We start from the raw sequence: 27996 nt of genomic DNA on the forward strand, positions 1-27996 counted from the left end.
GAATTCACTTCCTCAAAACATCATTAGTGTAGACTCTTTGGATCAGTTGAAAATACTAATCCAAAATCAGTATATTTAGTCATCCACGCTGTTTGTACTTATATGTAAATGAGTTATTTTGTTTTTTTATTTTTGCACAAATTTAATTTTTGATTAATGCACTCTTGATAAAATCCTTGTATTCCGAATGACAAATTCATTCAGTAAACAGGCAGCTGGAACATGGTTTTTGTCACATGTAAGTTCACGAATTGCCCTTAAAATCTCATGTTGATATTAATTATAATTAGTGGATTGCATAGAAAAGACTCCTTAAAAGTCAGTTTTACATCAAGTTGTACATCATGTAGGTGTGAATGAGAAAATTGAGAGTGGAAATGGGGAATATGTCAAAGAGACAACAACCCCTTCCAAAAAGCAGACAATATAGCCATAGGCAATCAATCCGGGGTCTTCAACGCAACGAGAAAATCCCGTACCCGGAGGTGGTCCTCAGCTGGCCAAAAAATGAAATTGTGTTCTAGTTCAATGAAAATGAACTTCACACTCACCTCCAAAACATATAAATGAACTTAAAAAAAACTTACCAGACTAACGAAGGCTAGAGGCTCCTGAGTAGGAAAAGGCGCAAAAATGCGCCTTTACCTACTCATTTTTTTTGTGAGATCTCAATCCTCCCCAGCTATCCAATGTAGAATAAAAAAAAACATAGCAATACGCAGAGTTAGACTCAGTTTGAAAGAAGTCCAAGTCCGATGTCAGAAAAGATTAAAAAATAGATTAAGCAAAACGACAATGATACATAAATTAATCGAAGGCTACTATCAGTTACTGAGATGCAAGCTCCAGACCTCAATTAAACTGATTGAAAATGATGCCTTCATCATATGAAAGTCCCTCTCGTTATGGGTTTAGTATCAAACCATCATAAGATATATGAGAAGAACATAACTCGTATCATGCCAATAACTTGTTTTAGAATAAATGTGTTTATTTTCGATGCAAATTAAAATCATTGTATGTTGTGAAATTACTTGAAATGAATGTAAAAACGTTTCTTAGGTTTTTTCCAATTGGCTAAGCTAACAGGACTGGTAGTCGATTACACTCATACCTCTTGGGCCAATGTGTGTCAAATTCATTTGAAAGTTCGTTTGTGAAAATCCATTAATAGTAACGGAGATAGGCCTACTATAGTTTAACGCATGGATTGATACGTGGTTTAATTAATATAATTAATATCAGCATCCAAACATAGATTGCAAAATTGTTTTAACAATTTAAACGAATATTGTGAGAAATGGAACTTACATTTGTAAAAGTAAAATCGAATATTGACAAGACTGAGGCAAAGGTTGTTGATAAAATAAAAACAATAAGAAAAGCAGAAAGTTTATTTTAAAATTGCATAAATTGAACATTGTACATACATAACATTGCAAAGTAATACTATAGAAATTGCAGTGGTGTATTAAAGTCATATTTTTGTATAAAGAAAATGTTGTACTTTGATGCTTTTGATATATTTCATCTTCGCCTAGGGTTTAAAATGTTGATAAAAGTTTTGTCTAACCTATACGAAGTTCTATAAGCTTATGAAATGATCATTTCAATTATCCTTTATTATAATCGAGATATCGTCACTTACTTTGGTGAAGAAAAAAAACACTTGAAGCGAATTATTTGTCAATGAAATTGGTAAAACTGCAAACTAAATTGACTAAACAAAATCTACTTGTGGCATAGGCCTTAAAGTAAAGCAGTACTGCCTAAACTGGAAATGAACTCAAGACACATTCGTGTGCTAGCTGCGAGAGGATTTGTTTCACAAATTAAAACACAAGTATCTAAAATCAAACGTTTATCATGTTTGGAAAATCAAAGTACTTTTTCTAATCTGTCTTTAGTTTTGCCATTTGGGAAATCAAAATACCATTTCTTAACAAAATTAACCGGAATAATTATAAATTATTCTGCTTTAGCAAAACATATAAATGAAAAATACAAAGTTTTTGAAAGAATTGCTCTTTAACAATGATAATTAAATGAATTAAAAAGCAAATTATTACGATTTGTATCTAGGATTTTTTCTCTCTCTGATTAAACGCCTACGATTGACCGTTATAAAATAACATTAGAAGCTAGTGTTCATTTAGAGGCTCTACCTAACTACAAAATATAGAAAAATATATTAATATTAAAATGAAAATGTGGTATAATTTCCAATGAAACAACTTTCCATGCACAAGAGACCAAATGACATAGAAATTAACAACCAAAGTAGCATATGCAAACAAAGTACAAATATATATATATTATAACAAGTAATAATCTATAAGCGATACAACACTGTCAAAAACTGCGACAAATTACTATATACATAAAAATAAACAAATAAATTAACGACTTAATACTTGCAAAATTGTGTTGCAATAATTACAAAAATGAACTAGAGCTTGTGTCGCTCACCTGCATCTTCAACAATGACCACTTTTTGTTTTGATAGTATTCAGCACGAAAGTGCATTAACCATGTTAACTTCATAAAGAGTGATTTTTTTTTTTTTTTAAGTATTTAAAAATGCTGTCTGCAGATCATATGTGCTATTTAAAGTTAATATTTGTCTATAATTGTAGTTTTCAAACAAATATGAAAAACAAGTTAAAAATCTAAATTAATGGCAATAACTCTTATAAGATGTTGACTGACGATTTGGGCCATGTATACTTATCCTGCCTAGCTGATTATTTTTACTTTTTGGATTATTCTGTCTATCTCCATGCATTTACCATTTCGGTTTGCAAAGCATAATTTTGCTTATTTTTTACAATTTTCTCTATTTTTGATCTAGAAAAATAAAAAAAAAGATCCCAAAATTTTAATTCTATTACTGTAACAGTACAAGATATCCATATATGTAGGTTTTCTTGCGGCGATGGATAATTAAAAACTGGTCGAAATTTGCTTTTCCCCCAAACATTACATTGAAAATTTGCCATTTTATTTAGTTGAACAGTCCTGCCCGGTGCTCTCTGACATTGACTCTTAACATTTAAGTTTTTCATGATTTTAAGCATTTGCAACATAAAAAAACTATAATAAATTAGCCATGTTGGTCATGTTTATTAGCAAGCAGGATCATCGGACACAATTTGATATATCAAGGATAAGTCTGTCCAACTTTGGTTCCGTGGAGAAGATGATTGTAAATATATATATCGGACGACAGCAGAGAACAGACGCAAAGTAATGAGAAAAGCTATTTTTTGCATTCGGTTCAGATGATCTAAAATAATAGAGGAAAATAAAAAATAAAGAAACTTAAAATATGCTTGGTGTTGTTATTCTTACTATACACGTAATAAAACCTAAAAAAAGCAAAACATAAATAAATACACAAAAACGCAAAAACATAAAAACATAAAAACATACAAAATATCTTTAAAATATCTAACTAACGGCCTTATTTATGTATAAAAAAGAATGAACGAAAAACAAAAATGTAACACATAAACAAACGACAACCACGGATTTACAGACTTGGGACAGGCACATACATTCAAAGAATAAGTATATAGGCATGCAAAAAAACCGCAATAAACTTGCTGATGCTATCTATTCGGGAAACATCTATAGATCCGTTCTTGCCCGGTAATTGCATCCTAGCGACTCGGGATAGCATTGTAAAATTTCAGAAATTGTTGACCTGTTAAGGCTTAGTTATCGCTGAAGCAAATTTTAATTTAAGTATTCGCCTGAACTTGTTGAATACTCAACGAAAGTGTAGACTAGTTGAATAAAACTGTTCATTGTAACTGGGACTATTATACTAGTCTAAAAGTCACAGATTGTAATGGCTATGACAAGACTCTGGTCCATTGATGGTACGTTTTGTTCCTTCCTTGGACACAGCAATCAACATTGCAATTTGTAGTGGACAGAAACGTTATTTTCCACTAAGAAGTCGGCAAATTTGTTGATTAATTTATTTTCGCCATTTTGTTTAGTAAAGGAGTACGGAAAGGGCCGATTTTGGCCTCAAATTTCAGGTTCATCTGACGAAAGATTTTGAACACTTTTTAAACAATAAAGTGTCTATTTCAATTTATGTGAAAGATTTTAACTGCTTGTGTCATTGAAAGGCTCCGATTCTAGCTAAACTATAGAAAATCTATCAAATATGCAAAAAAATGTCAATTTTCAGATCAGTTTTGTCAAAAATGAAAGTGGCCGCATCCGTGTTCATCCTCAACCTTTATATATGTTATGTATTATCATTAAACACAACTTACATTTCAATATTCTGAATGAACACAAATGCGGCCACTTTCATTTAAGACGAAAACCGTCAAAAATTTAACTAAAATGCTAAAATTGTAAAGATTTCAGTAATTTAGCATGACTTTATGATGCTAGTACCCGATATATGTGCATTGTACTGTCAAAAACAGCACATATTTATGTAGCAGAACCATTCTTCTTTCCAATAGATTTTACATTTTAATAATTGTGTAAAACTGCTTTATTTTGGGGCCAAATAATGGTCTTATCGGAACTACTCCTTTGTTCAAATTAATTTCAGTTTGCAGTTTGTCTGAACAATATTAAGTAAGTTTGTTTTATAGAATAATAGTTAAAGTTATTTACTAATGGTACATATGTTTTTGTAAAAATCCGCGCAAATGTAGTCACTTTTCAACAGATAAATATCGCGCAATTTCCAGTGAAAACCTAGCACAAAATATGTATATACAAATTAGTAATTGTAGAACATGAATTAATTTTGCTAAAAAAAAACAATTCACCGAAATTTATTGCTAATTTTTACACAAAAGTAATTTTTATTGCTAAAATCAAAAATTTCAATTTCCATTGTGAGAATATAAGATAATACATTATCATGTTCACTCCTAATTCAAAAGTGAGAACGAACATTTACTTACATTTACTTTGTTCGTGTAGCAAAAATGATTACATTTAATTTGATCTGGTTATAATTTGATAAGCAATCGAATTCCTTTATTTTTTTTTAATAACTTTTTCTGTATTTCAATTTCAAAATCTGTTTCTATATTATTTAACCTATGCCTTATTTTCTCATGTTATAATTGTTCTATATATAAATTTGCTAATGTTGGAACGTTTCGTGAAATGACAGAATCGGTTTCCAAATACATGATAAAAGAAAAATGCAAATTCTTTACAAAGCTGAATCAAAAACTGAATTTCAACAACAAAAAAAACCAACACATTGCTTGTTTAAATGTCTGTTCAAGGAATCTGTTGTTTGATATCAAGAACTTGATATTCAATCATCAATACGAGAAAAATTATCACTTCTCGTTTGATTTGTAGTACATGTAATAGTCGTCGTCACCAGTTTCTTCCGTGAAAAGCTTGCTCAATTCCTCCTTGATTTGTTCAAATCCTGACCGTTTACGTGGATCGTAGTGCCAACACTTCAGCATGATTTTGTAAAATCTATAAAAAATATTTTATAATGAAGGTTTATAGTCAAGTCGTCATCCACGCCGTAGTTCTGATACCACATTAAAGGTATACAGTCACGAATTTTTTGCAATTTCAGGGCCCAAATAATGGTTCTTATAACACCGCCTCCTTTTGAGTATTACCCCCAAATATTTATAAGTCAGAAGGACATCGTAATGGTGATAAAAAAATCAATCCACCAGATTCAATCTACCATTTTCTATATATAAGAAAATGCCTGAACAAAGTAAGAAAAATGACAATTGTTATCCATTCGTTTGGTGTGTTTTGAACTTTGGATTTTGCCTTTTGATTACGGACTTTCCTTTTTTAATTTTCCTCGGAGTTTTGTGATTTTAATTCTTATTTTGGTGATCAATGTTTTACGATATTTTTTTTACAAAGCACGTGTAAAACTTGTAATTTTTACCATTAAAATGCTTTAAACAAAACCATGTAGTGCTTTTTTAGGGTGGGGTGTAGTGCTTAAAACATTTTTTTGGGGGGATGTCGACTTGTAAAAATTAAATGTCCAGTATGATTGACAGCTTATAGCCTTTGTCCCTGTGAATACACTCATCATAGGTACAAGGACTGGATTTTTTTTATATGGACCAGACGCGCGTTTTGTCTACAAAAGGAAGTGAATCAAATACAGGGGAAATTGGTGTTACTCAGTTTGTTAATGCCAGCCTGCGGCATAAAAGAGAACTGTTTGGTTATATCGTCGCGTCGGTACATCTATCTTACCGTTAGTACGTTCTGTTGATTGTCTCTCAATGGGCAATTAGTGCTTCGGTCTTGTTTAAGATTGAATATTTTGGTCAAGGTATTCTAATATGCAGTTGTGGTCAAATCACATTTATACTTAGTTATCATATATTATGATGAAAACTCTAAATATAATTTGCCAAATTAGAGTAAAAGTATGTATAACTATTTTACAAAAATAAAATAAAATACATACGTGTCATCACATAACTCTGGTTTCTTCATTTTAGTGCCACGCTTAACCACACTTAATACATCTGTGTTGTTTATACCTGGATATGGTGTTTCACCTATGGAAAGAAAAACATCGTTTTTACACTGTGCATATAAAATATGAAAAAGAAAAGAAATGAGTTTATTTTTAGAAAATAAACACAATAAACTGTTGATATTATGACAATTTATTATGATCTTATAACTTTTTAATTTCAGGTGAGGAGTTGTTCAATTCATCTTCATGGTAAAATCAAGACTTACGTAATGAAATCTTATTTATTTACTTAAATTTCAAAAGTATTTTTGACGAATTATTAACAATTTTGCAATTTCAGGGATTTTCCGTATGAAATTATTATCATGTAGTGGGTGTTCACAGCAGGCACTTTTGTATGAAAAAAATCTTAGGTATATAGAAATATTTTCAAATGTTCTGGAGACATCATTACATCTTTCTTCGTTCTAATTTCAGATCTGCACACTTATCCATGTTACAGAGGTTTTAATGAATCCAAGCTACAGGCTAGAAAAAAGTAAAATAACAAAAATACTGAACTCCGAGACAAATTCAAAAAGGAAAGTCAAAATTAAATGGCAAAATGAAACGCTCAAAACAACAAACAAATAGATAAGAACTGTTTTATTCCTCGCTTGGTACAAGCATTTTGTTATGTAAAAATGATGGATAAAACCTGGTTCTAAAGTTAGCTAATCTTCTCACTTTTATGACAGTCGCATCAAATTCATTATATTGACAAGGATGTGTGAACAAAACACACAGACATTTGTACATAAATAAGCCCGTTAGTTTTCTCGTTTGAATTGTTTTGAGTTGTCATTTTGGGGGCCTTTTATATGATTAAAGCTCTTCATCTTTTATGTAAGCTTTGGATTTCAAATATTTTGGCCACGAGCATCACTGAAGAGACATGTATTGTCGAAATGCGCATCTGGTGCAAGAAAATTGGTACCGTTAATTTTATTATAGCTAACTATGTGGTATCAGCTTTGCTCATTGTTGAAGGCCGTACGGTGACCCATAGTTGTTAATTTCTGTGTCATTTTTGTCTTTTGTAGACAGTTTTCTCATTAGCATTATACCACATCTTTTTTTTTATAGATACAATAGGCAAAAGTTTCACAAATAGGGGGACAGCAGCCAAAATTGTATCATCATCTTAACCACAATAAAACAAGCAAATATGTAACAAAGAAACACAAAATGACATATCGACCAAACATATTAACAAAAATAAAAGAATATTAAAGTACACAAATGTAATTTTATAATAACAAAATGATGGGATGTATAAGTACAGAGCCACGTCATGTATGTTTCATAGAAACATAAAAACAGACATGTTGACAAAGCACATAAGCAACCATGAAAAACAAGAATACAAAAATGTTTTACAATAACAGAAGGTAAAAGCACAGAGCCACGTCATATGTATCAAAGAAACACCAACACGCATATAGACAAACCACATTAGTAAAAACAAGAGACTGTCACAACGACAGCAAACCGGATTTATTAACATTTATTTGTGTCCTGGCAATATTACAAAAACCATAACTGATGAACGGTGAAAGTGAAAATCGTTAATATCAAATTTGACCTCCATTTTTCCATCAGTACCAACAAGCTTAGGTTGAATGGTACATAAGTAAATGTAACAACATTGATTGGAAACGACATTTTTCTATCTTTCTAGAACCATAACTCCTGAACGGTAAAAGTCAAAATCAACAATATTGAACTTGACCTCCATTTTGTCATCATTAACAATATATTTAAATTTGAAAAGCTTTGGTGTAACATTTCATGCGTAAATGCACGGATATGACATTTTTCAATCTTTCAAGAACCATATCTACTGAACGGTAAAAATCAAAATCGTCATTATTGAACTTGACCTCCATTTTGTCATCAGTAATAACATATTAAAATTTGGGAAGCTTTGGTTGAACAGTTCATGCGTAAATGGACGGACATGACATTTTCATTCTTTCAAGAACCATATCTACTGAACGGTAAAAATCAAAATCGTCATTATTGAACTTGACCTCAATTTTTTCATCAGTAATAACATATTAAAATTTGGGAAGCTTTGGTTGGACGGTTCATGAGTAAATGCACGGACAACATTTGGTTGCCGCCCGCACGACCGCCCGACTGCCCAACCGCCGTACATACCCAAATCAATAACCGACATGTTTGTCACAAAAATCCGGTTAATAAAAGTCAAGAATACGAGAATTATCATAGAACAATAACACAATGACGGGGTGTAGAAGTATCGAGCCGCATCGAATAGATATCAATAGAGACAGACTAAATAGTAAAAGTAATATTCACAAGGATAAATTATAGTTATCAAAGGTACCAGGATTATAATTTAGTACACCAGACGCGCGTTTCGTCTACATAAAACTCACCAGTGACGCTCAAATCAAAATATTTATCAAGCCAAACAAGCACAAAGTTGAAGAGCATTGAGGATCTAAAATTCCCAAAAGTTGTGTCAAATACGATTAGATTAGAATAGAAAACGAAACGTCCACCAGCAGTGGCATCGACCCAGTGGTGTTAAAAGTTATCAAATGCATTTATAACACAATATTCATTAGATTATAAAAAGCGTCAGTACCAATAATCTATACTGCAAGACCATTGTGTATTATTTGTGAAGTTGAAACAGAATATTCATCAAATTCATATTTATTGAAAATTAAAATGACGAGACGTTCTGTGACATATCCCTGGTTCATCAACGTTTTGCGCAGACACTGGTGACGTTTTACAAAGTCTGAGTAGGAGCTGCAAGCTCTTGAATACCGAAAAATACGTCTTTTAATTTGAATTATAAATTAGAAGTATCTACTTAAAATATCTCATATATATGCGTTTTTTATAAATATGTTTTGTGTTTGTTTTCACGACTGTTTTTTTTAACAGCATGCATTTTACCAAGAACAGCCTGCAACATTATGTTTGTCTTTCGGTGTAATCGTGTCGGTATTGATTTTATTATTTCTAAATTTAATTCTGAATCTTTAATAAATGAATCTATAGGGTTTTACCAAGAGAAAATATTTCCCACATAACGATCCCATATGACCACACGTCACTCAACTCATTAGCATATTTAGTTGTTTTCATACATTCTGGAGCCATCCATTTGATTGGAATTCTTTCCTACAAAAATTGTTTGTAAAGTATATGAAGTATAGTAGTAATGAACCATCACCAATGATATAGATAAAGGCAACAGTAGTATACCGCTGTTCAAAACTCATAAATCCATGGACAAAAAACAAAATCGGGGCAACAAACCAAAACCGAGGGAAACGCATTAAATATAAGAGGAGAACAACGACACAACACCGAAAAGCAACAGCACACAGAAACGGACCAAGCAACAGACAATACACCACGAGAATAACAAATATAACATCAAAACTAAATACATAAATATGGGATAGACAAGTACCGTGCCACGTCTTATCTCAAAATTAAGAGAAAACAGAAACGACTCAACGTTAAAATGCAACACACACACAGAAACGAACAATATTATAACAATGACCATCTTCCTGACTTGGTACAGGACACTTTTAAAGGGGAATTAAAGTGGTGGGTTGAACCTGGTTTTAAGGCATGCCAAACCTCGCACTTTAATGGCACAGTTAAATATAACATTGAAATGAAAACAAAATATTACAGGACTACAATACAAATAAAAGATATAGCAATAGACACTTTTTAGTTTCTCTGATAACCTTTTTTATGTTCATCTTTATTGTTTGTCTTTTTGTCTTCAGTGGATCTCAAATTCATTCAATTGAAAAAAACTAGTTGTTATATAGTCATCCGAAACCCCCTGAAACCTGTATTTTAACTGACATCTAGTTGGTATTTAGTGTTTCTTTTGTGTTGTCTCATTGAGGTACAAATACATATTAAAGATAGTCTCTTATAATTCATTCAAAATTAGCATGAATATTTACTCAGGTACAGGTACATATAATGTAAATATATCTCTCTGGTTTACTTAATATCCCCCTTCCTCAATCCCCACCCCAAAAAGATCCCAAATATAGAGTAGAGTTTGTATGCTTTGTGTGAACGGTTAAAATGTAAGATAATCATATTTGAAACTACGACATCTGAAAAGATCTGGTACTAAAATAAATTTAATCTCCACGCATTAAAATTAAATATTACAGATTTTCTGGTGTCTCCGGTTTCGGTTTGAATTGCTTCCGGATCAGGGCCGAATCCTGTGATTTTTGGAACATACTGATCGTTGAGTAACACATTTCGTGCTGCTAAACGCCTATGTACCACCTACAACAATAATAAATTCGTTTCTTTATAAGAAAAAAAAACGTAAAACAATTGTTAAATTGTTGTAAAAGAGGTACGACATAATTCTATTTATTCCACACTAAGGCCATTCTCTGAAATTCCTAGAATCTTTACTAAAGTTAACAGAATTATAACCTGAATGTTAAGCGTTTTTAACATAACATTACGGCGTATTTCCGAGTTCCATATTGTAGTTTTGAACTATAATTTTGGTAGGAACTTCATATATATTTTGTCTTTACGATATAGATGAATTCATTCTGCTGAATGATTTATTTCAATGCAAAATTTTACAAAACGTGTAAAATTTGCCTTATAATTGCTCACCATAGCAATATACGGCGCTAAATAAAACTTTTGTTCATTAATGATATCTCAAAACGTCAATTTATTTTAAGAGTATCAAACTGGCGCCTTAATATTCGAATATATTGTGTTACAAATATATGCAGTACAATGTATGATTACCATAGAGGCAATTATCGAAAAAAGTAAAAATGACCCGGATTTAAGACCGGCGTTTAACAATGAGTAAACCTTAGTTGGTTTTAAACAACTTTCAATTTTTTTTATTGTGACAAAACAATCGAAATATGCCCTTAACTTTACACAAGGAAACACACAGTTTACATTTTGATGACATCATGTGCTTCCTTCGTGAAACCATTTTTCTTAAAAAAGCAAACTCAATAATATTGCGTATTTGACATTATTTATCATTATATTTTATTCATATAAAACTGTGAAATTAACATGAATAGTCTTTTTTTAGAGTGACAAGCGATATGGAACGCAGATAGGTTGCACATAACTAGTACGTAATTTGATCTATTTTGTTCATAGCACAATTTAAATCCTTCCCCTTTCATCATAAATGCTGAACGAAACACAACATCAATTAAAAGGCAAAACTACAAACAAAATAGATGCATTTGACTCAATGAGATTTATCTAGCTTTAAAACCAGGTTTAATCAACCATTTTCTACATAAGTAAATGCCATACCAAGTCTGGAATATGACAGTTGTTATCATATTGTTTGATGTGTTTGCGATTTTGGTTTTGGCATTTGATTTGTGACTTTCCTTTTTGAATTTTGCTTGGTATTTTTTATGATTTTACTTTTTATATCCATTATCTGAATTTACGGTAATGATACCATAAGTGACAGATATATAAATAATAAATCATGACTTTTTTGGTTAAAATAATTTCATACATGTGCAAAACCTAGCTCTTTTGAATTGTAATTATATTGTACTCATCACTGAGTAATTGTTTATAAAGATATACTTTATATTTGACTGCAAGTAAACAGTAAAATCACAAAAAATACTGAACTTAGAGGGAAATCAATTCGGAAAGTCCATAATCACATGCCAAAATCAAATAACAAAACGCATCAAAAACGAATGGACAAGAATTGTCATATTCCTGACTTGGTACAGGCATTTTCAAATGTAGAAAATGGTGGATTAAACAGTAAAGAGCGATTAATACTTGAAACTTGTCCTATTTCATTTATTTTCATATCTGTTATCATGGTTACACCATCTAAGTATTATATTGCCTTATACTCCGTAGTTTAACTAACCCAATTGAATGAAATAACAATTCTATGGTTCACCAGTAAATTGAAAAAAACCCGGTTTTCTTTAAGATCTGAGAGATATTCTCACCTGCTGAGAGGATAAATAATCCATTCCTTCACAAATAGCAAGCGTTATTCGAAACAATCTTTCCTCTAAATCCACAGTGACGTTTGATCTGGCGGACTCTAGAAACTCTTTCAGAACTCCTCTAGAACAATATTCTAAAACCATGATAGGACCACCTAAAAAAGAGAAATTGTGTCAAGTTTTCCATGTATATGTGCTCCTCTACAATTATTTGTTGTGCGCTGGTCGGCTTCGTAGTTCAATACATATAGCACTATCACAAGTGATAGCTTTTTTTTTGGATACTTATGTTTGCGTAAGCCAATCAGTATTTCATCGTCAATAACATTAAAAGAAAGAAGAGTTAATCAAATCACATTAATTAATCAAACATAAACATTATGTTTGATTTTGATGTTCCTTAATGTTATGTGCATATTAAGCTTGCATGGAGTGTACCGTCAGAAAAGTTATTCGGAATCAAATGACGTATGCACCTCAATCGATAGCATACCTGTTAATATCATTTCATTATCACGTCTATACTCACGAATATCATCGTTAACAGATCCAATAAAATCCAAGATATTTTTGTGATGTCCAATTTTAGTTCCATAAAAATTGATCTTTCCTTTCATCTTTATGACATTATCTTGATTCTGATCATCTTCAAGAAGAGAAATAAACGTGCGACTAAATCCAACGTTTCAAAACAAAACAATATCACTCAGTTCAATCATCAAACAGGACAGAACTATCTATGTGGTGCAAATATTCAGATATATTTGTATATATTAATCATTTTTGGCGCCATTAAAAGCTTGTTTTTGACGTGAACAAAGGCTGTTGAAGGCCGTACTATGACATATGATGGTTTACTTTTACCAAATGTGTGCCTTGGATTGATAGTTGTCTCATTGGCATTTATGCCTATCTATATTTATTTATCGAGCAAAACAATAATATTTTAATTTCCACTGTAAATTCTTAGTAACATTCGACCGAGACCATAATTTCAGCCGAAGTTTACTATTGGGAAATCCATAGGATGGTAAATTTAAAATAAAAAAAAACTATGTTAAATTCAAATACACTAACACTAACCTATTGACATTTATAGTTTTAATTATTTGAAAGATGATTGTTGATGGTGGATCTTTTATAGTTACTGTTCAATTTATTTAGATATAGTATACGTAAGTTTATTCTTGTCGATGATCTATTGACAAAGACTGTAGACATTGCCTCCTAATTTCTTCTAAAAAATCGTCTATGTTGCCAATATTGTAATTTCTAACTTCTTGAATGGTTATGTAGTTGCCAAAGAGGAAGATTTTATTTAATTTACAAAATAAGTTATCTACTTCAAAGTTACCTTTTAAAGTTTTTGCAACAACTTTTCTGACATCCTGGTGGTTAAAGTATTGAGCCAAATAAATTATAGCGAATCGTCCACGTGCAAGTTCTGTTTCTAAAGATAAATCTTGTCTTTTGATCGTCCATGTATCTCGTCCTTGTGTTTCCATTGCACCGTAAAAATATATATCATCATCGTTATTCGACATCTGGGCTCGGTTCTAATATAAAATTTGAAACAGAAATTAAAGTTTCCAAAATTGGTTTACATGTTATAATGTTCTAATTACACTCTTCATAATATATAATTCTGGTTCTTCTGATTTTTAATGATGATTTTTTATATCTGAATCTATCAGTGACGCTCGATTTCAAAACAGTCAAATCATCCTCATATTCATTTTTTGGTATGTAAACTTTAGAATTTTCTTTTATAAAAATGCATTATTTCATTTGAACTCTGTTCAATAGCAAGCTGAAAGGGCATTTCAAACAACATTTAGCATCTTTTGGCTGTGTCATTTGGTCATATCTATTATCTGATATCTATGATTGAGTGGAATTAAAAGCGAATTCAACTTTTTAGGGAATGGAAAAAAATGTAAATGTTATTGATATCAAATTCACTGCAATGGATAATGTAAAATATATTTTATATATTATATAATCTAATTTGTTTTTTTATAATATGTAAGTAAAAACAAATAATATACCCTAAAAAACTTAGGAAATAAATGTATATAAAAAGTGGACGAACATACATTAAAACAAACGCTATAATAGACAACTACAACCAATCAATATATTTATAAAAACAAAGATGAAATCAACATCAGGAAGTTGTCTTTATGATATATTTAAGTTGGTTTCGGTTCTGCTCATTATTTCAAACTGCTAAGTATTTTATTATTAAATTACATATTATTAAAAAAAAAATATGCACATCACATTTGGTAACTCCAGGTTCATGCAACATATAATTTATGAAACTTTTACAAACTGAACACTTCTTTTATATGTAGGTTTATTTACTTGGAGGCATTTCAACGACATTTCAAAAAGTTTAAAAAGAAATAGCAAAATGGTGTTTATTACATATAGCCACATTCATAAACAATTCATAATTTACAAATAACACGATGCGGTATGATTGCCAATGAGACAACCATATACCAGAGACAATTAAAACTAAAAGAAGTTAATAATAATAGGTTATCGTATGGACAACAAAATTCCTAACACCTAGTTTGAACATGTATTTTGAAATTTGATCTATTTGTTAAGAAATATTCAAGAGTTTAATGCTACTTTTTGTAAAATGTATTGGGGTGTGATTGGGCTTTCAAAACGTAGTAAAAAGTAGTACTTGAGTGCTACGTTTTACTACGTTTTGAAAGCGTTGAACACGTGAATATACGTAACGAAGCGTATAGAAACTTCACGTTCTTGTTCGAATCAAAACGTGAAAAAAACGTAGAACGTAAAACCTAGCTTTTAAAAAATATGTTATGCAAAACATAGTTGAAACGAATCATTTTAAAACGTAGTAAAACGTGAGCGTGTGAGTGGGGCTTTAAGTCTTAACAAATTGTAATGGCAGATACATACAGCAGTGATACCGAGATCAATGAACCGATTAAATTGATCATAAAACGAACCCTATTGACAATTCAACTTTCGTTTATATTTTTCTTTTGCTCTTTGAAATTCATCGTTTACTGGAAGTAATTTTTTACCGTTCTCACGTCAATTCTACTCTTAATGTTTTCTATTGCATTTGTTCACTTGATTACAAAGTTTCTTTGTTAGGTAATATAAAAATCATCAAAAACAGACCCCACCCCATCGCCAACAAAATAGTGCTATCAATTAACTGGTATTCATAATTTGATTTATATATTACTGGTACCAGTTAACTTTAATTTCCAATAAAGTATATTTACATTTCCACTGGCTGGTTCAGTTACTCTGATGGTATTTCTAATTGTTCGTATACCAGCTTGTAATCTTCTGGTTTTCCATAGAAACAAGATCACAGCAACCAGGATAAACAATAGTAAACATAAACCTGAAATTATATTGAAATAAGTACGAATATCCAAAAGATTTTTCTCTTCCTAAATTGTAAACAAAAGTTTGTTTTTGTACGAATATACATTTGGTTTACATAAAATCATATTAGATACCAGAATTTAAATTTTGCCCCCCCCCCCCCCCCCCGAAAAAATTAAATTAAAAACATATCAAATTAAATCAGGGATTGTACTCGTGCAAATTATATTCAAATAGTTGATCCTATTTGAGAACCGACAATTGATAATCAAATTGAGAATGGAAATGCCCATCGATACCCTATACCCTATACCTCTAGCCAATGTAAAAAAGTAAACGCATAACAAAACGCACTGTAAAACTCATTTGAAAGGAAGTTCGAGTCTGATGTCAGAAGATGTAACCAAAGAAAAAAAACAATATGACAATAATACAGAAATACAGAAATAACAACAGACTACTAGCAGTTAAATGACATGCCAGCTCCAGACTTCACTTAAATTGATTGATATGTTGTTCTCTTCCTTTTTGAAAAAAAAATATATCATTTTGAAGAAATCTAGAATCATACAATTAACTTTAAAAACAAATGTATGCCATCCACAAAAGATGAATAAATTTGTGTTGCTCTTTAAGTCATTGAACTCTACGTGTTTGCAAGACTTTGCTTCGAGCAAATCGAACTAGAAAATGATATTAAGATGCGCATACTTGTATATAAATAAACAAAACATATATATAAATTTCGCTCGTCTGAAGCAATTTTTCACAATCACCTTCATCAGTAACGCTCAAACCGTAATATTCGAAAGCCATGAATCTATATATCAAAACATGTAAGGAGCTATTTGACTAAAAGGGAAGTTTGCCTGCGGGAGCTGGATTCTTAGTTTTATTATCATTTTTGAATTCTATCAACTTAACCTTCATTTTTTTTAAATAGTATGTTATAAGACATATTTTTTATAAGGTAACTTATCAAATTAATATTATATTGAAGCATTGTTTAACAAACTCTTCTCTGGTTGTCGTTGCACTGGTACATGCCCAAAATGTCATATTGTTATATAATTAACTTGACGATTTAATTTCACCAAGATGGTAATAGTTTTGTCCATTCTATATTAAATCGAAAAAAAAAATGCTAGGCATTAATAATTCGATTCATATTCCGATATGTGCCTGAAATTCTATCTCCGCAATGACAGTAAAACAACTGATCTCAACTGCATTTGTATAAAAAGATTGAACCTTATTTAAAAGCTTTTCATCATTAGAAATCGCCGACATCTGTAATTCTTTTAACTTGAATTGATTTGACTTATTATTGTATGTATTTTTCAGGTATGTTAGGTGGAGCTTGATAACAAAAACATTTTGAAAAGATATAAACATTTTTCACAAATTTAGAGCTTGTATAAAGTACCGACATTGTTTTGATTTGTTTTTAGATGTCCATTTTTTGTTCTTTTCATATTTGGTTTTTACAATCAATGTGCACTCTGTTGCCACTGAGTTGTTTTCTCTTATTGACACTGTAAACATAATTTGATAATAATGTTGTGCCATCTATCGATAGATTAAAGTCATGTCCTTTCCGAATGCATTATTCTTGACCAATGGTAGCATTTGAACTCTTCAATTTGGAGGTGAAAACACGGTAGCGTCTAGATTCTACACACTTGGTAAAGCAGGAAACGAAATTATACGTTGACATTCATGCATTTGTACAAGAAACATACACAGGAATTTCTTTAGTCAATAAAAAACATTCAAATTGTCACTAAATATAGTCGTATGTTTAGAGATGTAAAAACGTTTGCACAAAAACTACGTGGCAATTGTTTGCATTCACTTTCTAGATTTACACGTGGTCATGTTGAAGGCGCTATTTGATTGGATGCAGCGAGTTTCGACTGCAACCCATAAACATCATTACCTTGTGTCTTCGAAATTCTACAAAGGAAGAAGAGGAGGGAAGTGGATCGGAGCCCTAGGCTAGCGAAGATGTGTAAACACATGTTAATTGATATTTGACACTCTCTGAGATTTACTTGGCAAACTTACTTGTAACTATTGCGATGACAATGTTCTTGGGAAGTCCTTGTATAACATTCACATGAGTTTCAGTATACACAGGAGCCGTTTTCGACACTAAAATTGTAAATAAGAAAAGAAATATATAAATGTTATTATTATAGTCGAATGTTAGACATTCATTAATCTAAAACTTACTCAGATATGCTACAATACCAATAACAATTAATATACTTTATTTGGAAACATTCAGACACATATTTACATGTGAAACAGAGGCAAAATACATAGTCATAATTATGAGTACTACTAGAATGATAGCTTCACAATAGTGTCAAAAGGCGAGTCATGTATGTTTTCCTGTAAGGTGAAAATTAAGATAACATAACACCAGCTTATCGTAATGTTTCTTATTACATATATAGTTACGTTCTTTTCAAATGAGCAGATAGATGAAGTCAATTTGTTGGAGAAGATGATTTCCCTTATTGTTTCATTTCAATAATGTTTTCTTGTAAAAATTTAAGTAAATAATATAGACAAAATAGTTGCTATTTTTAACATTTTATGAGTACTATCAGATTGTTTTCCTGTTTAAATAAAATGTTGTACTGTAAAGCTTACCATGATTTTAGACAATTATTATTTGAATCAGTGAACCTTGATAGACATTTTATTGATAATAGAATATTTGCGAATTTAATGACACTGCATCAAAGACAAACTGCTAAATATTTAAATTTATTTTTCTGTAAAAGAAAGGAACTTCTTTATGAGTAACAACCACATTGCATATTACAAATTTGAACATTAGGTTTAAAGTGACTTATATGTCCACCGGGCCGGTGCAAATTTATTTAACTACACATGTCACTATAATAAATGATATACTTACTTGCTTACTTACTTACTTACTTACTTACTTACTTACTTACTTACTTACTCTTTCTTACTTACTTACTTACTTACTTATTACTTACTTACTTACTTACTTACTTACTTACTTACTTACTTACTTACTTACTTACTTACTTACTTACTTATTTACTTATTTACTTACTTACTTACTTACTTACTTACTTACTTACTTACTTACTTACTTACTCTTACTTACTTACTTACTTACTTACTTATTACTTACTTACTTACTTACTTACTTACTTACTTACTTACTTACTTACTTACTTACTTACTTACTTACTCTTACTTACTTACTTACTTACTTACTTACTTACTTACTTACAAGTATAATAGTCTCGTGTGTATCTGTCTCAAAATTATCAGGGGTTCACACTTACAATAGTTTAATGTGCATGACCTTCCATTTATAGGTGTGAACCGTCCAGACGTAAGTTAGTTACACCCGACAGACTTTTGTTTTGAAAAATAAGATGAGCAATTTGAAAAAAAAATATTAAAAAAAAATAATCTTAAAATATGTAACTGACCGAAGTTTGAGTAAAGTATCTTGTGAGAAATTGATCTTGGCGAACACAGTTAACCAGTAAGTTGAAAGGGCTTATTTTATTCACAGCTCTATCGTTTTAGTGTTTCATGGAAAAAGCTATTAGACCCTTGCCATGAGCTCAAAATTCTATACATCTTCTATCATGAAGACATTCAAGGTTATCAATGATTTTGCGAATGCTTCACTTAAACTAAAGAATACAGCTAGTGAATAAATGTAGAAAAAGTATATAATACAAAACATGCTATCGACGTAATGCATGATTGGTAAAGCTATGAAGAGTATTTTATTGTGACACCTCTAATCTCAATCGTGTGGTTGGCTGCACAATTTGATACGTTCTAAGAACTCATAATGGGCAAGTTCGTTTACATTTCGATGTGCCACTTCTTAAGTTTTAACTAGTCATTCTTGAGAATGTGATAGCCTGTTATTTTGTGTATTTTGTATATTTTTATATTCGTAGTGTGGACAAGTTCATTTATATACATATTATCTATTTGATATTATTTCCAACTTTATACTTAGTTTATATCTATTTTACCCTATACTATAATGATCCTACTATATTGAACATATTTTGTATTATATCGTTCAATGAATCCAAAATACTGTATTAGGGCTCTTTGATATTTACTCACCACTGGCTATTGTACAAACTAGCTTACTTAATAGTTGTTTTATCTGGTTCTATCTTGTTTAACAGTTCACCCTTTGACTATATATATTATACTTTTTAACTATATTGTCAATGCAGAATAAGAAACACCAGAAACAACATTAAGAGCCGTAGGCATCATTATAAGGTATTTACATTTAAAGGTTTTTCAAATTAGTTAATGGTTAAATGTTTTTGACTTAAATACTTTATTTAGTTTCATTTACTTTGCTAATTGCATTTCAAACTTTATATTTTCTTATTTACCTGTAATTAACTTTCAATGTTATATAGTATTTTATATAGTAGTATAGTCAACTTACTTTAGTGAACAGTTTTCATTAGCATTGATTGAACAAATTGTTTACATTCAGAGTGGTCATTTAACTGTGATTTGCATTAATATTTATTTGCAATTGTGTAATTAAACAAACTATACATTATTTGCTACACAATGATATATATGCATATGCATTTATATGTAAAGTTGTATTTATTTGTCATTATCTGTATATTTCAGATCTGTCGTTGCCTTCTATTCTATATTATATTTATTAAATGTATGAACGTTCTGCATTCAATCTATCTGAGCCTTATTCCACCTGGTAACATTAGTAATTGATATAAGTAAATATTTGAATAAAGTTATATTGTTAGCTTATTAATTACATTCTGTAATTAAGGATTAGTATTATGTGTTGTTCTATTTTAACTTATTGACATGTACTATTGAAGGACGAATTCTATTCTTATGCTTTGGTTAAGTCTGATTTCACTGTAGTTATTATTTTATTTTCACGGTTGATTTGGGCGCTTTCGGACATTTCTACTATTGGTCAGTACTTTTGGCGGTTTAATTCTTTTGTTCTATATCTTATGGGAAAACATTTTGTTGTCAACTCTTATATTTATCTACCTGCAAATTAACAACTTTAGAAATGAATCTATAATACAATAACAATTCTGTGATTGGACTTTCTTTTATAAGGTCAGTCCTATATCTTTCTTTATTAACTTTGCAATAACTGTCCTATAGTTCATATTTTACACGTATGCATGTTGAGATTGAACGTCAAGAACGAGAGCTAAATTTCATAACAAAAGAGATCGTAAATGTATATTAAAACATAATAAGAGTTGAATTTTACGATCATATAAAACAATACTTCAATAACCTATTAAATCTTGCATAATGATTTAAAGATAAATTTTACATATAAATTGAATGATTGCGAGTGTCTAGTGGACCGAAAGAATGTTGTAATGTTTAAAGGTTAATCGAATTATAGTAAATCGATATCAGAACTAAAATATATATCTAAGTTGATATTGATTTTTACTATAAACTATTAATATTGCTTAACAAAGATTTATAATAATAATTTTTGTTTTACAGGTATAAGATGTAGTGTGTTATATAGAAATGTGCCACTTGCACGATATGTGAGGAAGCTATGTGTATTTGTATTCTTGTTTCGTCTAGCTTTAGGTTTTAATATTTGCTTTGCTTTTATTGTTACAATCATGCAGCTTACGTTTTGTGTAGTTTATATTATCAACACAAGTATTGTTCAACGGACTTTAGTATGAGACAGCATATGAGAACATGTACTATAATAATTTAGTCGAATTGGTATAACTGTAATTGAGACAAGTAATTGCTATGGTATCCACATTATATATTTTTGTGATCAGATTCATATGTATGCAGGTAAATAAGATTGCCTGATAATGAATTACGAACATTAGTTTTAATTTATTATAGTCAGAAGTTTTAGTTCTTTATTACTAAAGGCCTCAGGAAACCGGCTTTTACACGAATAATATATGCTTCTAGTTATCAGACATTATCTGTTTCTATATAAAGCATTGTCAATCTCTTGGTGAATCAATCAAACGAATACAACATGATAGAACACGTACATTTGGATTAAATTCTTTATAAAAGAGGGGCGAATGATACCAGAGGGACATTCAAACTCATAGATAAAAAATAAATTGGCAACGCCATGGCTAAAAACGAAAAAGATGAAAACAGACAAATGATAGTACACAAAACACAACATAAAAAAAAAGATTACGCAACACGAACCCCACTTAAATGGGATTGATCTCAGGTGTACAGAAGGGTAGGCAGATTCTGCTCCACATGTGGCAATTATTTCAACACGTATGGTATTACACATCGTTCTCTTATTTTATAACGTGACATCTGTATTAGCTGGTCCTTGTTATCATACTGACAACATGTGTTTAAAAAAAAAAAGAATGAAATGACTTCTGTCATAAAACCTCTTTGCAAAAAAACACTGTTAAAAAGAGATTGGTGTATAATTGTTTATATACAGCACATCGGAGGCAATACATTCATGAAGTGATGTTTTCATTTAATTCTAACATGTTATTTTTTTGCCATTATATGTAATGATATTTATAGATGTCGTATCAATGTAATTGAAACAGTACATTGTCTTCAGGTTTAAAGCTGAAAATTTTGCGTGTTATTAACACTTACAATCCACTTCACACAAGCCTCCACTAAATCCATTTTCGCATACACATGTGTCAGGTTCTGTACAAGTTCCATTGTTTTCACACTTCTGATTACAGACAGCTACAGATAGACAAAATCTTGCAGTAAATGTCAAAATGAAAACTAGAATTAATGCGCTACGTCTTAAATATATTGAAGTCCTTTTATTTTGTTTTTTAAAATTGCGGTTTTTATCCAGTGCAATCATAGGTTTGAACATAGTTTTCAGTGTAGACTTGTGTATAAATAATTAACAAGTCTAAATTGAAACTACGTTCAAACCTATGATTGCGTTGGATAAAAATCGCAATTTTTATACGTGTGCATGTAACACAAATTTCGTTGTAGAAGGGTCTATATACAGCACAAACAACATTTTCCAAAAGACCAATACAGTGAAAAGTATATTTTAACAAAAAACAGTTGACTAACAGGTCGAACAACTAATGTTCTTTAACCCTGCCGACTGCCATTGGCGATTGCCAAATAAAATTGATCACAAGATGTAACAAAATGGAGTTTGATATATTAACTTTAATACTAAACAGAAAACAATTAACTAGTAGCCAAGATGTTATGCCACAATCATAAGGTGTCAATAATGTTTGTACACCAGATCCGGATTTCGACAATAAATGTCTCTTCAGTGATGCTAGGGATCGAAACGGTAATTGGAAGGCCATATATAATTTACCCTCATTTTTAGATAGACTCTTGAATTTTAAGAGACTAAGGATGAACGGATCATATATACCGGAGGGAAAATATGATACAAGTCCAAACGAAAAAATATAAACAAAGCTAAAAAATCAATATATATTTATATACAACGATATGGGTTTTAATATAAAATATACAGTTATATCTTTTATCATTGTTATCAATCACGAATTTTTATATTTCGGACACGAATAAGATCTAAGCACACATTGTCAGCTATATGCAATCGGTACTTGTGTTAAGACCAAAAAGGAAACAAATCTGAGAAAAAAAAGTAATAATACATATTTCAAATAGTTATTGGTAACGTTTCATCTTTATAGTATTGTTTTCCGTCAACAAATATTACCAAATGTTCAAGGCTAGAAATGAAAATGTGCAATCAGAACTAATTATTTATTTTTCGAACAAACATGTATATAAATATACTTACGAATCGTACAAGTATTTCCTTCATAACCGTGGAGACATCTACATTTGTTCGTATCGTAACATGTTCCATTGTTCATGCATCCTGGGCTACATGTCACTAAGTCATGAGAAAAAAAGATAGAAAATATATTTTCTTACCCCAGGAAAAGATTACCATAACCGTATTGCCACGACTTTTTGAAATTTTGTGTCCTCAATGCTCATCAACTTTGTACTTGTTTGGCTTTATATTTTTTTTGATCTGAGCGTCAATGATGAGTCTTATGTAGACGAAACGCGCGTCTGGCCTATTAAATAAATTATAATCCTTGTACCTTTGATAACTATTTACATTTCTCATTTTGGAACCTTTTATAGCTTACTATGCGGTATGGCCTATGCTCATTGTTGAAGGCCGTGCGGTGGACTATAGTTGTTAATTTATTTTTGCATTTTGGAGAGTTGTCTCATCAGTATTTATACCGCATCTTCTTTTTTTATATTTCATTACAGTTTTATACCTCATTGTCTGGCGTATTAAATTATAATCCTGGTACCTGTGATAAATTTTAACTTATGAATTCCTATATATTTGATATGTATCTCGCGATACAATTTTGAATTTGCTCATTGAAAATGCAGCTGTTTCACAAACCATAATTATTTATGGGAGAAATTTAATATTCATAGATGTTTGTTTTTGTTTACTTACTAGTTCCCAGATATGATATCAATGCTTCATATCTTCAAGACACAACCTGATATAGTCCAAATAATTATAACGTTTGGCAAGGCTATTTTTTTTCTGGGACGCCTTCCTACAACGTCATAACGCTGAGGCCATTTTTTACGTCTGGAGTTTGAGAGCAAATTTTGGGGGGAACTTCGAAACCTAATTTTGACAAGAAATTTTTATTGCCGGTTAGAAATTTTTACGTAGTAACAAAGTCCTACCTTTTTTATGCTTATTGATGTAAAATATTTCCAGAAATATCCAAAAGAAAGGATAAAACCAGATAAGATTCTATTTGAAGTGGGGGAATAATTATTTTGTTTGGCCAAGATTTCCCACAATTACCAACGGCACGTGACTTCCGGTGAATATAAAATTTAAAATCCGGTCAATTTTGATGGCTCCGAATTTCCGGACCGTTCAATTTACATTATCCGGAAATTCGGGTCTGTCAAATTTTAACGGATTTTAAATTCCAAAATGAAAAAAAAAAATAATTTAACATGTAACGGAAGACATAAAAAAATCAATGAAGGATAAAAAAAAAAAAACCTTTTATTCAAATAGTTTAAGGGTGGGAATACATATTGCTGCAAGTTTTGATATTTACTCTGCAAAAAAAACCCGCATAATATATATTAAAACAGATATTCTGAATGGTTATTTTACACCTTACACTCTAACCATTCGTTTGATGTGTTTTATCATTTGATTATGCTATTTGGTTAGAGACGTTCCGTTTTGAATTTTCCTCGGAGTTCAGTATTTTAGTGATTTTAATTTTTACTAATAAAGATATTCACACTTATTGAACAGAGGAAAGTCAATTCTGTCATGATTGATTAACAAAAGTAAATGTATCACAATGTTCTAATGTTGTTGCGTTGGATTGCCCGCCATTCCGATTGCAACATTTTTAAGAGCATATTGAGAGTCTGAAGCCGGGTTTAAGCTCACGCACACAGTTGTTCAGTTTAATCCATAGATGCTCAATATGGTCCGGTGATTTTAAAGACCATGGTAGCACATTGGTGTTATTCTGGATATGGTAGGCCATTGCTAAACTCGCTTGGTGAGACCTACAATTGTCCTGCAGGAATAACTATCTCTGTTGATCATTATAACATGCATAAAGATGAGGTTGGAGAATTTCGTCTCTGTAACTGAACATCACTTGTAAAGATGCACCGCATATAGATCACGTACAGGAGTCTTGATGGTGAAATGGTCGACTCATCGGGCAATCATTAGTTCAGCCAGTCTGGTGTCATATGTTCCGAAGTCGCAAATTGTGCTCTGGTCTACATTGTCAGTTCTTGTTATTTCACCTTAGGACTTTTATAACCTATGCCGATATTTCGAATAGCAGGGTCCAACCTAGGCATGGAAGCAATTTAATGTTGTGATGATTTAAAATATACAAAATTGATTCCTAAATTCGCAAAAGTGTAACAGTTGACCATGAAAAACGTTAGCAAAGTTTTTCGGCGAAAAAGGTTGTATGCATTTTTAATGAGTTACAGAGAGGAAAATCAAAGAACGGACATTAAAATTTTTAAAAATCACCTGTGAAAACTCGAATATGCAATTGACCATTTCAATTTTCCTTGTAAAATATATATTTTGCAGCATGTTGAAAAATTAATCCGAGCTATGCTTTACTTTTGTTTTAACAATATATAAAGTTATAGCGATACACATTGTAGATTTTGGATGTCATCAGGCTACAGCTTTGAATATCTAAATCTTTTTTTAATATATTATAAAAGCTATTATTTTTTTCGAGCAGGACATTGACCAGGGAATAACTATATTAAACCTGCATTCAACCTATACAAACATTCACAATACAACTGTTTGGTAGGTACATGTGTATAAATGATTTAACATACACAACAATAGTTTATCAAACATTGTTATTTCACCTTACCTTCAGTTTCACAAAGTAATCCTTTAAATCCTCCTGGACATTGACATAGTCCCCGAGATATGCAAATACCATTATTTTTGCAGCCAGGTGGGCAAAAATCTAAAGAAATACGATTATGATTATAAGATTTCACTGAGCTTAGAGTTGAGCTCCCTTCTTTCCCAAAGCAGAAAAATTTGACATTATAGCATTAAATTGATAAAATACACCAACAAATTATAATAACTGGAAACTAGGCAAGGCATATGTTAATCAAGCTGAACATTTTTGCTACACAGATTTCATGTTGATTACTTATAGTTTTTAAAAAAAAGACAACAATAAACAAAACACTGTAGTTTTTTCGATGAAATCTCTTTTCCTAAAAAAAAAAATATCGCCGGAGGCACACGTGCAAGTTAATGTTTAAGATGAATTACTCTTTCATCTTTCGGTGGGTTTCTTTCACCTGCTACAATCTACAGTTTTGTGAAAATTTGTCTTTAATCTAAAAGTTTACATATATTTTGAGGATCTATAATTTGAGTTAAAACACATATACATGTATAAGATGTATAAAATCTTAACATATGTACTTTCATTAAACATTTGAAACACATAGGAACAGATGTAAAAACATTGAAATGTACCAAATGGGTCATTTGTTTTTTAACCTTCTGTACTAAAGAATTTAATTTCTATTGATTTATTTCATTCGGATGACACTCTGATTCAATTTATGGGATTTTTTGTGGTAAACTGCTGACGTCTTAATTTGAAAAATTAGAAATACCCATAGGACAAAGCAAGCTATAACAGCACTGACAGGACAATGTAAAACAACCTTTACTACTAGTACTTGGGATCGGAATATGCGGAATGCCTACCAGTTAAACATATTTGCGTGCGCCAAACTTTCAGCTTATCTAGACGAGTGGTGTTACATAACATCATAAAAACAAACTGTAAAAATCAGTTGCAAAATCTTAACTTATCAGATCTACACAATTCACTCAAAAAGAAGAAAGACGCAAAGTGTCGAGCTGAGGGTACTTGCAGTTATGTAAAAATAGTTCAAACCCAACTAGAAGTAATAAACATATAACGTATCCTGGACGAAAATATCAATCAGTACACATCTGATAAATTATGTGTGACGACGTTATAAACAGCCGGAAAATACTTTTGCAATTTCAAATTTATCTTTGTCTGTTTATTTGTTTTGTTTATACATGACCAAAAAGGAACCTAAATATGTATAACAATCGCCATTTAAAGGTAATAATTCGCAACAGAATGTGCCCTAATATTCTGGCAATAAATACTTTCTAGTAGATCATATTTTCAGAACTTATCATGCTGATGATATTTTCTGTTTATATTGTTTTATTTTAGTTTGTTAGTTCTGTGACATGATAGATAGAGGTCGATTATCCTAAAGTTTCATTTCACTAATTTATTTGAATTTCCTATATATGTCGTCAAAAAGACGTAAAGTGCAGTTCTTCTATTTTTTTGTTTCGCTAGTAAATTTGAGTTTAACCAATTTATAGTTATTATTATTTAGTACGCCAGACGCGCGTTTCGTTTACATAAGACTCATCAGTGACGC

At 30.9% G+C, this 27996-nt stretch overlaps 1 protein-coding gene across 1 annotated transcript in view; it reads right to left on the reverse strand.

The window, feature by feature from the left end:
- Window positions 1-2927: 2927 nt before the first annotated feature.
- Window positions 2928-27996, reverse strand: part of LOC134705785 (fibroblast growth factor receptor-like) — a 50699-nt gene continuing 25630 nt past the window's right edge. Inside the window, exons 7-17 of the mRNA XM_063564501.1 lie at window positions 26406-26504; window positions 22594-22692; window positions 17983-18069; window positions 15807-15931; window positions 13883-14084; window positions 13058-13174; window positions 12529-12683; window positions 10706-10828; window positions 9562-9676; window positions 6458-6551; window positions 2928-5481 (exon numbers count right to left, since the gene is read on the reverse strand). Coding sequence (XP_063420571.1) covers window positions 5334-5481; window positions 6458-6551; window positions 9562-9676; window positions 10706-10828; window positions 12529-12683; window positions 13058-13174; window positions 13883-14084; window positions 15807-15931; window positions 17983-18069; window positions 22594-22692; window positions 26406-26504 — 1364 coding nt within the window. The 3' untranslated portion in view covers window positions 2928-5333. The remainder of the gene's footprint in view (window positions 5482-6457; window positions 6552-9561; window positions 9677-10705; window positions 10829-12528; window positions 12684-13057; window positions 13175-13882; window positions 14085-15806; window positions 15932-17982; window positions 18070-22593; window positions 22693-26405; window positions 26505-27996) is intronic.

The sequence above is a fragment of the Mytilus trossulus genome, chromosome 2 (genome assembly GCF_036588685.1).
Source record: "Mytilus trossulus isolate FHL-02 chromosome 2, PNRI_Mtr1.1.1.hap1, whole genome shotgun sequence".
Classification (NCBI taxonomy): Eukaryota; Metazoa; Mollusca; class Bivalvia; order Mytilida; family Mytilidae; genus Mytilus; species Mytilus trossulus.